General features: G+C 43.1%; 1 protein-coding gene across 8 annotated transcripts in view; it reads right to left on the bottom strand.

Annotated features, from left to right (window-relative positions):
- Nucleotides 1-1,484: 1,484 nt before the first annotated feature.
- Akap7 (A-kinase anchoring protein 7) overlaps nucleotides 1,485-13,509 on the bottom strand; it is a 141,161-nt gene continuing 129,136 nt past the window's right edge. For 4 of the 8 annotated variants that reach the window (XM_045159667.1, XM_045159665.1, XM_045159662.1 and 1 more), the window contains one exon: nucleotides 1,485-2,615. In XM_045159667.1, coding sequence (XP_045015602.1) covers nucleotides 2,410-2,615 — 206 coding nt within the window. In that variant the 3' untranslated portion in view covers nucleotides 1,485-2,409. Of the gene's footprint in view, nucleotides 3,452-13,509 lie in introns of all 8 variants that reach the window. The other 4 variants (XM_045159666.1, XM_045159663.1, XM_004651207.2 and 1 more) reach the window with 1 other exon arrangement.

The following is a 13,509-nucleotide window of genomic DNA, read 5'->3' on the forward strand; positions in this document are numbered from 1 at the left end:
TTGTTGTAAACCTGTGTACATGAAGATTTAATTAGTAGGGATTAGAATCCTTAATCTTTAACTATCTGGACTTTATTTTCAGGTTCTATAATGTCAGTTGATGGTTCTCATAAAGGTTCATAGATATCCAGATCTTCAAGGGAGCTGGTTTCACACATTCTTTTCCTGTGGCATCCTCTTTGTCACACATCCTGAGTCTGTGAAGTGTATTTGGTGGGATGTCAGCTTTGAAGTAGGCCAGGTTGGAATTTAAACACAGCCCTACCATTTGTGAGCTTTATGGCTGTGGGCCATTCACCATTTGGTACCCCAGTTTGTAATCTAGAAAAGTGCTAATTATGTCCTATCAGGGTCACTTAAGGGAAGAAATCTAAACCATGTGTCTAATTACTTGGTCGACAGCCTGGGCCTTTGTAGCTAGTTAACAAGTAGAAACTATGATTTTTTTTTTAACTAAAGAAACAGAAAGATGTGTGGGGTGGTTTGATTCAAGTGTCCCCCATAAACTTAGGTGTTCTGAATGCTAGATTCCCAGCTGACAGACATTTGGGAATTAATGCTTCCTGGAGAGAGTGTATTGTTGGGAGCAGGCTTATGGGTGTTATAACCAGTTTCCCTTTGCCAGTGTTTGGCACATTCTCCTATTGCTATGCTCCACCTGATGTTGGTCGGGGGTGATGTCCATCCTCTGCTCATGCCATCATTTTCCCCTGCCGTTGTGGAGTTTCCCCTCGAGCTTGTAAGCCAAAATAAACATCTTTTTCCCATAAGCTGCTCTTGGTCAGGTCATTTCTATCAGCAATGCGAACCTGACTGCAACAATGTGCAATCCCAGCTGAATAAAGAATTCTAGTGTTTCAAGGGCTTCCGGTGGATTTGGGAAGATGAGGACTGGTGCTAAGAAGCACTCGTGTGAACGTGTTCATGCACACTGTAGGATGGGGAAAACAGCACTGGAACACTGTGAGCACGTGCCTGGAGCTTGTGTACATATCCCAGTACCAGTATGACCCTGGTTAAGGAACCCAACCTCCGGAGTCTGTTTCCCCACAACAAGAACAAGGAAAGGCCTGAACTGGCATCTCTGCTTCCTACCACTGGAGTTACTCAAGGCATCCTGCAATGTGCTCTACCTCGGGCTTCATGGCGGGCTGCTCAGAGGACATTCACCACCAGCCAGTAACAGGTCTCTGTCCCTGGATCTCCTTTCTTTTTGGCTACTGATGTCACTTTGGGGACCTGTCACTAGCTGTTATGAGACACCACCTGGACTTTCTTGGAATCTGATGTTCTGTTGCTCTGCAGATGACTGACTGAAAGTGACTGATAAGTCAACAGTCGGCAGAGTTTACACAGCTGTGCTCTCCTGCATGATGACAAGGAACAAAGAGCTGAAGAAACACTGAAACCACCCAAGAGCTTGTTCATGACTCACAATACCAGCATGGGTCCAACAACTTCTAAGAGGAAAACAGCACAGGAGAAACAACAGGGAAAACAAGATGTTTATTAAGAGACATGAAAATGCATAAACTCATTTATAAATTAATGTAATATAATTTATCCAGTGAAAAAATAGCCAAAAATCCATGATTAAACTGGATTTCATATTTGAAATGATTACATATTTGATCTCTAGTCATTTCCTTCTCCATGATCTATTCATAGCAGCTGTTTTATAACAATTCTAGAAAAGGCTATTACAAATAAACATCATATGGCAAGAAACTTCTTTAAGAATGTTCTTTAAAAAACTAATTCAGTGCAAACAAGTTCAGATGACAAGAGATATGGTAAGACCTGGGACTTTACTTCAAAGAATTAGAAAACAAAAATCTTGAACATTTATTCAGTAAGAAATGAAAGGCCAACTATAATTTGATCAGTGAAAAATAATACATGAAACATTCTTAACCAGTGATTGCAATTATTACATTTATAAATGTTCACTCAAGTACTAAGCTCAATAAACATTTGAATTCTCATCAAAAGTAACACCACACTGGCCACATATGGACGATGCTTCTCTTGATATAATAGCAATCATGTCAACAGGAGGCAGGAGACTCCTAAAATACTGCTCTTGAGTTTGTTTGATTTTTTTCAGTCTGTCTTTTTTAATCTGTAAGGACCCAAGGTCCATCTCACAACAGCTAACTAAAAAGTTATTTCTATAAAATGACTCAGTATTACTAAAACAAACATTCTAAAGCACAAGATTACTAAAAGAAAATAATAATAGTAGGGCAAAAATCTGTTGCCTTTGGCAAGAAATCATTAGTTCCTTGCCAAACGTTGGTGTGCTACTTTGTAGAAACTTAGACCACTTTGGTGTTTACCAAAGAGCTTACTTAATAAGAGGAAAAGACTTCACAGTCTATGTGACCATACCTAATAGCGATGTAGAGCTCATGTCAAAGTTGTATCGAAACCACCATCATTTGCTTGGTTACCGTTTTTAACAAGTCTTCCTTCAAAAAGCTCCCTCCTAATTTTGGCCTGAATCTCAGGCTGTAATAAAAGTGCCCTTATCTGTTTAACTTTGGACTTCAGCTCCATCCTTTCTCGATGTAAAGCTTCATGAATTAAGTCTTGGTTTCCAATTGGTTTCTTGCCTAAGGAAAAAAAATTAAATAATTCGTTTACAATACAAATGTCAATGAACAACATTAACTATGGCACACTGACTTATCAAAATAAGGCATGAAAAAAACCTTTAAAATGTCGTCCACATTGTATAGAAAAGGTTGCATTTTGCCAAAAATATACCATTTACATGAAATCTAATTTACTGTAAATAAAAACCACTGTATGGGGACAGCACAGTGGGGACAAACATGAAACGTTATGGACTGACTGCACAGATGCTCGTGGACAGTGATGAACTGAAACTTGGCACGTGATAGCTGTGTGCAAGTTCTGGCCTCAGATACACAGCCACATGCCGAGGCAATGCAAATGGCAGTATTCCATTGGTGGCAAGGAACATCCTACAGCCTGAGTCAAGGAGGACCAACCCTTGCGCATGGCCAAGGGCAAGTGGAACTTTTGTCTTCATTCATACATTACTTTCCTCTGCTAGTCCCAGCACCACTCTCTCCTGGTGTGTTGCAGCAGTGCAAACACATTGATCACGAACGCGTTAGGCCGTCTCCACTGGTGGACAACAGTCACTTGAATAGCACACTCCAGTCAGTCCCAAGGCTCAGCAGAGGGGCAGGGGTGCTTCCCGCCGCAGCAGCAGGGACTGGGCTCTGGTATCACTTCCTGTTGTTATCGCTGCCATTGCCATCAGCCTCTTCGGTTTTCACCGCATTCCCCTCCCCTGGCTGCTTTTTGTTCTGTGTTTCTTCCAGATACTGCTGAACAGCCTTGAGCACTGCGTTCTCCACCAGCCTCTTGCTGAGCCTTACCAGTTCAGCGTCCTCAGGCTCCCCTCCATCCTTCTCACCTACATTCCACAACAGAGAAGAGAAGTCACTGAGCTCATATCACCATAGCAACCTGGCCAGGCAGGGCCCAGCTAGATCAGCTAGTTAAAAGAGCAAGTGTCCTTCAATATGGTGAGTGAGATTTATAAATCCAGGAATAGAGGGTTGACTTTTCTATGGTATTTGCGAAGCAGGAGCCTGCCTGTTCCTGAACACTTCAAGTTGGAGAGCAGTCTGTGAGTCCCACCCCACAAATGTTCTTGCTAGCAATGCCGGGGGTTCCCATTTCCACCTGGCACTTCTGACCTGTCTCACCCATGGCTAATTACTCCTAGTGAGGTGCATGTGCCCATCCCCCAGGGCCTCAGTATGTGGATACAACAGACAGATGGCTCCCGCTCCAATGCCAACGATCAGAGAGTCAAGATCACCCCTTCAGCTGGTGATTTAGGGTCATTCACTTCAGAATGCTTGGTTACAGCACTCCCGCCAAGACAAACACTTACTGTGTTTAAGCCAGAAACTAGCTTAAAGTAAGATAGCAAGGCCAATATTCTTGTTTTAACATCACTGCTATTTAAGAAACAAGAAATTTTTCAAAGAAGCATTAGGATTGTGATGGTGATTCCCTACAGGTTACTATCTTATGGCCATTTTGTTTCCTTGCCAGGGACGATCAAGGTTTCAGCATTCCATCTTTCACTTTGCTGTCAAAAGCTTGTTTCCATTTATTTTCATGCTGTACATTGTTCTGTTATCTCCTATCTCCCTTTGCTGGGGCAAGGCGTCATGGGGCTCTTCCCCCTGTCCTCTGCACCTTGTCTTCTGCCTTCCATGGAGCCTGTGGGCCTGGAAGGCAGATGGGTGGAGGGAAGAAGTGGTCAGAACGCCCACATTAAGATGAACACCCTTGGGCTCTAAAAGACAAACTGGGTTTCACTTGCATGGTCAGGTTGAAAAAAAGAAAAAAACTGTGTGAGCTGAAGACATAATTTGTATCCTCACATGTTAACAGAGGTTGAAGAACAAAGAAAATTCTGCTAATGGCAAGACCTGCCCCAACCTTCTTTGAAACTCCCCCCCATATGTCTGTAGCATACATTCAGGACCAATTCTGCTGAAAATTATCCCAGCCTGCCTAGAGACAGATATCACATGTGAAAGAGGATGGGTTAAGACCAATCTAGAGAGCTGCTACCTGTGGGAAGCCCTAGTAACTCTTCCCCCTCAAGTGTGGCAATATGGCACCAGACCACAATCAAAATCCAAGCATATCTGTGGTGTAAACATTCAGAATTGAGTAAGTTTCAATTCAGTGATAAATACAAAGAACCTTTAAACATAACTTATGTCTGGGTGTTATGAGAAGAAATAAAATTCATTATCAATATTTTAGAGGTCACATTCAGATTCTTACTAGTAAGAATTGCTTAATAATTAAGAGATCTTTATCTCAATCTTACAACAGTGTTTATACCACCTAGAAAGTATCTCCACATGCATTTCATGCAACTATGCATACTGGCTCTTGAAATTTAAGACAAAATCAGATGCAAATGAAGGAACACTCCTTATGTACTCTTGTATTACCTGTAAATTATATCTGCTACCCTACCCTGGCTCTATACCAAAGCCAGAGATTATTGTTTTGGGGGATATTCTAGGACCCTAGGCAGTTTTCTCACTTATATGTAAGTATTTGTTAAAGGCACATTGAAAGATAGGAACTCTATGCTTGGCTTCTGTTATCTTTCCTCTGCCTAACATATGGCACAGCTATTCTTGACAATAAGAGCTTGATAAATATTTCTTAGTCAAGTGTATTGTTGATTGAAACCCTTGAAAGCAGTAGCAATGTTTTTGAATGTTACTGCTTTCCTATGAAAATACTACATCATAACCAGAAACTTACAGTTAATATATGTTTTCTTTTTTTTGAGGGAGGGTCTGTCTCACTGACTAAAGCTGACCTAGAACTCAATTCCATTGAGAAAGTATCTGTGTCTCTGCTCTTTAATAAGAGGCATTTTCACAGTATAGTTATGCTGCATTTTTCCTCTGTCTACTGCTTGAATACAGGCACCTGTATGGGTCTCTCACAGTGACCTCTGAGATGAATAGCATTCCCTGAAGTCTGTTAATAAAGGCAGCTCAACATGCTGCTGCAATATAACACAGCTACCTTCTGGTTCCAACAAGATGCATGCAAACGATATTTACAACAAAAGCAACAAACTTCTCATTGACTCCTGGTCTACCAGGTTTACTCTTCTACCCACTGAAAATAATAAATGAATGTTTGCCCTGGCATGGCAATTTTAGAAAGTGCCCCCTCTTTATGGTGTGGTGGTGGAGGAACATGGTCTTACTCTATAGATCAGATTAGCCTGGAACTTACTATATATCCCAGCCTGGCAATCCTCCTGCCTCAGCCTCCTGAGTGCTAGAAATGTAAGCTTGAACCTCCTCCATACCTAGCTCCCCAGAATATCTTTGTTCTATTTCTAATGCTAAAATATAAAAGTAATGAAAACACATTTTAGTGTGTAAGTGTGAGGAATACATGTGTATGTGAAGGTACGTGTGCACATGAGCATGCATGTGTGTGCATGAGGAGGTCAGAGGACAGCCTCAGGTGTCACTCCTCTTCTTCTTATTTGTTGAGCCAGGCTTTCTCATTGGCCAGGAGCTCACCAGCTAGACTAGATTAGCTGGCCAGAGATCCTCCTGTGTCCAGCTCCTCAGAACTTGGGCTACAAGCATGTGCTTCCATAGCTGGCATGCATGCATGAGTACTGGGAACTGAACTCATGGACATAAATCTCTCCCCTCTCCAAGCACAGAATTCAAAGACTGTAAAAGGTATACAAGTCCAGCACAATCTGAGTTCAGGGCCTCAGTCTTTCTCTGCTGTGAGCTAGCTGAGGTCCACTCGTGAATAAAGGCTCTCTCCCACTCTCTGAAGTGAATCTTTGCCTGATTTTGCTCACTGATTCAATTATTTCCTATAACAAGAAAACGCCACATCAAAATGAGAACATTCAAACCTGAAGACATTCAAGCTGTCACCTGCACACATCCCCACAATTGGAAACTTCACATGGGAAAACTGAGAACTTCTTTGTACCCTGAAGACTGCATTCCATGGCTTCTTGTGGCTGTCACTATGCCACAAAATGAGTATACTGAATTCTACCATAACCACTGCGGATAGATACTATTTGGATTATCAAGAGACAATGCAAAAGGAAAGTGAGGGGCTTACAGGCATAAACAAAACAGACTGGTAAGAAACCTAAACACAAACACAGTGTCATGGGGAGAAACACAAAAGAAAAAGATGATCAAGGCCGGAAAGAGAGAAAAAAAGAGAAGATGACAAGACAATCCAGGTGGAAGCACCCACCTCTCTGCAGGATGGAGAAAGGGGTCCTGACCTAAAGCGCTCTTCAGCAAGATTAAACAAAACAAACAGAAAAGATGAAAAATGGGGAGTTCTTCTGCCCAAAGGTCATCATGCCCAGAGAGAAACAAAAGTATTATGTTACTGGAAAAGCCCAGGGTGGTTGAGGTAGCAGATTGCAGATCTGTAATCCCTGGCCCTGAGGTGGGAGGGAGGGAAGCAGAAAGGTTAGGAGTTCAAGGTCATTCTTAGCCACTTGAGGTGCTGTTTCAACACACACACACACACACACACACACACACACACACACACACACACACACACACCATTACACAAGTCACTGGAACAGCAAAGATAAAAAGGAGGGCTTGGAAGAAGCTGTTACTGACGCAGGCTGTGTTGGGTGGAGAGGTCTGGGGAGAACCTACACATGAAAAGCTCAACAAACCATCTCACACTTCTGCTGAAGAACAGGGGCAAGATAGCTTTTCATAGGCAGTCAGCCAGAAAGAGAGGCCCAGGGAGATGCCACCTTGCCTGTCCCAGCTAGACTAGGACCCACTTCTGACCCAGCCTCATTCATGATGGCTGCAAGCCATGCTCCCCAGTAGCAGTAGCAGCTTCCTGCTTCTTCAAGCTTCCCAGGCTTAGCACACCTGTGGGCAGATCCCTCTTGAGTCACCTCTTGAGTCCACTAACCAATCAGGTCTTTCCCTTACACACCGGAGTCTGAGGAAGAGGCTCATCCTAATCAGATGTCTGACCATATAAAGGAGTCTAACCAAGTGTGTAACTCTCTATCCTGCAGGCCTCTGACTATCCTGGTCCTTGCTTTGGTTAGATCTCCCATTCCAAGCCTGGCTGTGAAGGCAGGGGGCAGGGACATTTCCTTCACCCTGGGTGCTTTCCTGCTTGCTTTCACCGTGTGCTTCCATGTTTGCTACATGTGTGATCTCTCTAAGCTGAGTCATGAGGCCTGTGTAGTCTTCTCAGGCTGGGCATGGGGAGAATTTTCTTTGGCTTGGGCATCCCTGCTAGCCTTCCATCTGGATCCTAATAAAATAGACCTAATAATTCATTAATTTGCCCCTCTCTGAATCCACGTTTTCAATTCTTTGCTAACTTGGACAAAGGACCCAAAAGTTGGAGCCCATGGGCCTTGAGATTTCCTGTATCTTTATGGAATTTAATCCCTTCTTGGACCCCAAAATCCAGTATCACTTCTATAAGCCCAGGTAACATGTCTTGCACTGCAACCACCCTTGATGAGCCTCTTGTATGCTTTTACCGAAGGTGGAACCATTGAGGTGAACATGAGCAAGTTGGGTCTTGTAACACAAGGGGACAAGGTCACTTGGGGGAATAACCCTGAAAGTGATAGGCATCTAAGTGCAGTCTGGTGGGACTGACAGCAATTTCACATAATAACTCCTCACAATCTTTGAGGACTATAAACCAATCAGAAAAAGGCACCATTATAGGGATACTCCTGGGTATGAATCAACAGTCTTACAAATCCGTAACCAGGTGTACAGTGTGACATGCCTGTAATCCAAGCAGTAAGGAGACTGAGGCAGGAGGATTTCAAGTTAGGGGACAGCATGAGCTACACAGTAAGGGTAAAAGAACAAGGGAGGGAGGGAGGTGGAGAAAAGGTAAAAATGGAGGGAGAGAAGTAAGAACAAACAATCTCATTTGTTGTCTGAATAGAGGCTCCCTAGAATCCTCCTACTTGCTGTTCTAGAAATGCCATGTCCTCCTCAGAAGAGGGCTTTCTGAAAAACCTGATGTCACCTTCTTTTCATCTACCTAGTTTAAAAAGTACTATATATAGGGGTGGAGAGATGGCTTAGTGGTTAAGGTGCATGCCTGAGAAGCCTAAGGACCCACGTTCGATTCTCCAGGTCCCATGTAAGCCAGATGCACATAGTGGTGCATGCATCTGGAGTTCATTTGCAGTGGCTAGAGGCCTGGTGTGCCCATTCTCTGTGTGTGTGTCATAAATAAATAAATAAATAACATGAATCTTTTTAAAAAAGTACAAAATACAGACCTGTAGGTTATTCACAAAGTTAGGGTGGCATACATAGCCCCCTTGCACTCTTCCACTGATGAGGAACTGCCTGCAAATGTAAAATAATCTGATATTGTCTCTGGACCCTGCCTGCTGAAAGAATTATACAGCCCAGGAAGCAGTTCTTGTAAATAAGCTCCCCTTACTAAATACCAAAACTCTCCCCAGCACACCAGAAATTTTTAGAATGAAAGCACTTCAAAAGGAAAAAACTATGCCTTTGCAAGTTTCATTCTGGGTTTGGTGGGCAAGAGTAAGGAGAAAGAGAAGGACCCTGGAGGTCCAGGAGAACCACCCCAAGGGTGGGGGCTGCCTCCAGGGAAGCCAAGAGAAGATAGAGCCCTGACAAGCAGGTGACCTGCACTCTGGATGGGCTATGATCATCCAGGAAGCCTCAGTCAAAGCTGCCATAATGACAAGTCCTAAGCCCACTGGGCCACTTACTAGCAACTGGTGCTGGCTCATCCAAGAGCTTCACTCCCACCTGCTGCTCCCAATCAGCTGCACAGAGCCAGCCCCCTACATTATCATAGGAACTCCCAAACCATATGACTCAGGATGATTCCCAGGACTTCAGGTCTTCTATCAAAGGGGGAGATGACACAGTGTAAGCCATGGACTCTGGCTTCTACTTCCCTGTTACCATGTAATGGGAGAAAGATGTTTCTTTTTCAGCTTAACATCAATTCCAAGTCCATGTTGCTTTCCTTTCTATATTCTTTCTACCATAATGCTACTGTTTCTAACTGGGAAGCTGGACAGTATTAATAGTGATTTAAGAATATTTATTTATTTGAGAAAGCAAGAGGGAAGGAGGGAGGGGAGAGAGAATATTCTTTCTACTATACTGCTGCTGTTTCTAACTGGGAAGCTGGACAATATTAATAGTGATTTAAGAATATTTATTTATTTAAGAAAGCAAGAGGGAGGGAGGGGGAGAGAGAGAGAGAGGGAAAGAAAGAGAATGGGTGTACCAGAGCCTTTAGTCACTGCAGACTTGCAGATTAACTCTAGGTGCATGCACCACCTTGTATATCTGGCTTACATGGGTACTGGGGAATCGACCTTAGGCTTTGTAGGCAAGCGCCTTAACTGTTAAGCCATATCTCCAGCCCCTAATGGTGATTTATCAAATTTACAAATATGCGGGCTATGAGAAAAAAGCATGAGCTGAGTTTGAAGTCCAAGTCTGGCACTGCATAGCAGAGCTGTGCACAGCCTTGTCAACGACCTTTCCACGGATACAGTGCCCTGTTGTGGGGTGTCATGATGGCTAAAGATAATGCACAAAAGTGCCCCTAAATCACCCTTGGAACATACACAGCATGCTCTCACAATGTGCTAGCACATTTACAAGCGAGATATAATTGAATCTGACTTAATTAAAAATAATGCACCAATCATTCATTTACCCAGTAAGTACTTTCTTAAATACCTCCTATGTGCCACTATTATTTTCAAATGAATTGAACATATTCTCAGGCTGTTTAAAAGTCAGTGTAGCAGATAACCAAAATGAGAGTAATGATTGCACAATGACAGATTAAGTACTATAATATGTTCAAGGTCCAATGGAGTTGGGAAGGATGGCCAGGTGAGTTTTATAGAGGAGATATGTCAGCTCAGTGAACAGGAGTTTCCAGGACTGTGGGCAGGAGGGGAAGTGGGGAGATTTTCCAGATATCAGAAAGGCAAGAACATGTGCACAGACCATGAAAAAGCATGAGGCATTTGGGGAACTGAAAGGACTTCCTTAATGTTGGTATAAAAGGTACAGAGGGCCATGGGTGGGTGAGGGTGGCATAGAGGAAAGAAGGCTAGAAGTCAGGCAGTATTATGGCTCACATATTTAATGCCTGCTCCCCAAAAGCCACATGCTCAAGGCTTGGCCTCCACTCAAGAGGTACATAACAATGTGAAGAAAACCACACCAAGGAACAGCCAAAGAAAATAGATGCATGGGCTGGAGAGATGGCTTAGTGGTGAAGGCATTTGTCTGCAAAGCCAAAGGACCTTGGTTCAATTCCCCAGGACCCATGTAAGCCAGACACACAAGGGGGCACATGTGTCTGGAGTTCACTTGCAGTGGCTAGAGGCTCTGGCATGCCCATTCTCTCTCTCCCTCTATCTCTCTCTGCCTATCTCTCTCTCTCTCTCATCAATAAATAAAAGGAAAATAGATGCATCCTACACAGAGGAGCAGAGATAAGAGTGTCTACAAAACGTCTGCCAGGAACAAGGCCAAGCCAAGGCAAGGATACGTACCTCCTGAGAAGCCCACATCTATGTCTTGGGTGAGTATTATCTTTGTCCTAAACATCTGCCCATGCTGAAATTTCCATTAGACCTTTGTCTTCATAGACTTCAATTCAGCTTCCTACTTCCTCATCCTGAAGTTCCTTTCTGTACCAAAAAATCCCAGCTGGGCCTGACTAGAAGTCTCTGCAAAGCACTCTTCAGGCTGCTATGGGTAGCAGTGTAGGGATGCAACTCCTCCTGCTGCTGACATCTTTGGAGGTCCTTCCAGGGGGGGACATCTCTGAGAATTGTGGGAGAGTGACCCTTCTCCTAGGAGGTCAGTTATTCACAAAGGCAAGGCTACATCATGGAGCAGAAGCAGTCATCTCCAGAGAGCCTCCCTGTCCCCCAAAAGTGATTTGGACCACTCTGCAGGACTAAAGCTGAGGCAGGGACCAACATGACTATGCCTAGCCCAGGGCTGCTTGGTTATGCAGACCTGCCCCGTCCCCCCCCCCCCCCCCCGCTGCAGTGCTTCCACTAGTAAGCCAAAAGCTCCTGTCACTTTCTTAGAGTCATGGACCCTTCTCTCTAGTCCTCTTCCGAATTCAGCCACATTCAATAAATTTCCTCTCTGCTTTACACACACACACACACAGAGAGAGAGAGAGAGAATTTTACACTCTAATGTGCTAAACAAAAACAGAATTCTTGATCCACAAAAGATGTTTCTGTGTGACACATAAAGGCTAAGTTAGCTCACTGGCAGCAGGAACTCCAGACAGAAAAACACACGCACACACACATATCAAATGAAAATTAGATGTACTCAAAGACTGAATGATTACTAAGAACTGTACATTCAGAGGTGAGAATAACAGCTTTTCTTTAAAAGGGAAGTAACTTTTAAGTAAGGATCATAAAATATGTAGAAATAGGGCTGGAGAGATGACTCAATGGCTAAGGTGGTTGCCTGCAAACCCTAAGGACCCAGGTTCAACTTCCCAGTACCCACATAAACCAGACACACAAGGTGGCTCATACATCTGGAGTTCATTTTCAGTGACTAGAGGCCCTGGTGGCCCCATTCTCTTCTCCTCACTCTCCCTCTTTCTGTCAAATAAATAAATAATATATTAAAAATATGTAGAAATAGCCGGGCATGGTGGCACATGCCTTTAATCCCAGCACTTGGGAGGTAGAGACAGGAGGATCGCCATGAGTTCAAGTCCACCCTGAGACTATGTAGTGAATTCCAGACTCTATCTCAAAAAAAGAAAAAAATATATATGTAGAAATAACACAAGGACTGGGAAGGGGAAATAGAAACAACTGTAAAATTCTTACATTAAGATGAATTAGTATAATATTTATTGAAGGCAAGATTTTTTTTAATTATATAGCAAACTAAAGTAAAATTAAAAAACATTTTTTAAAAAGTTAAAAGGTACCAAAAGAAGCCAACAATGATAACAAAATTGGATTATAAAACTTCATAATACAAAATAAAGCAGCAAGGCTGGGGTACAACTTGTGCAGTGAAAAAGGCTATGGTAGACCTGTGCAATGTAAAAACAGCACAAAGGAATGAAGTTATGACACGCAACAGCACAGATGAATCTAGAGCATGTTATGTTGTGTGAAGGAAGCCATATTCAAAAGGCTGTATATTGTGTGAGTTCATGTGTAATGTCCCAGAAAAGGAAACACCAGACTGTGAATAGACCCGTGACTCCAGGCACTAATGAGTTAATAAGGAACATGGAAGAAGTTGGGGGAGTGACATTTGTTCAAAGTCTTGGTAGTGGCTATTGTGACCCAAGGTACTGATTAAAACTCAAAAGTTTTGGGCTGGAGGGATGGCTTAGTGGTTGAAGTGTTTGCCCGTGAAGCTTAAAGAACCCAGGGTCGATTCTCCAGTACCTAAATAAGACAGATACGCATGGTGGCACATGTGTCTTGAGTTTGTTTGCAGTGGCTAGAGGCCTTGCTGAGCTCATTCTCACTATCTCTCAAATAAAGAAAGAAAATATTTAAAATTTGAAAAAAAAACTCAAGAATTAAACAGAAGAAAGTGAATTCACTCTATATAAAATGCACCTCAAGTTTAAAAATACCAAGGAGAATAACTTTGTCCCCATTTCACCTCTACTGGGGTCACTTAGGAATTCACCGAAGGGACTCATGCCTTGTCACACTCGCAATCAGCGCGTGGCTGCCGTAGGATGACTGCTCAGCTCCTCTATTTTAAGACTTGTTTCAACGGCAACATGTGTAATCTCTCACAGCTGCCTGCCTGCTTCTCTGCTGCTTTCCCTCTCCATCATGTTGTTTTGTTAATTGTTGTGCTCAGTCTCCAAATA

Source organism: Jaculus jaculus, chromosome 9 (assembly GCF_020740685.1).
Source record: "Jaculus jaculus isolate mJacJac1 chromosome 9, mJacJac1.mat.Y.cur, whole genome shotgun sequence".
NCBI classification, from domain to species: domain Eukaryota; kingdom Metazoa; phylum Chordata; class Mammalia; order Rodentia; family Dipodidae; genus Jaculus; species Jaculus jaculus.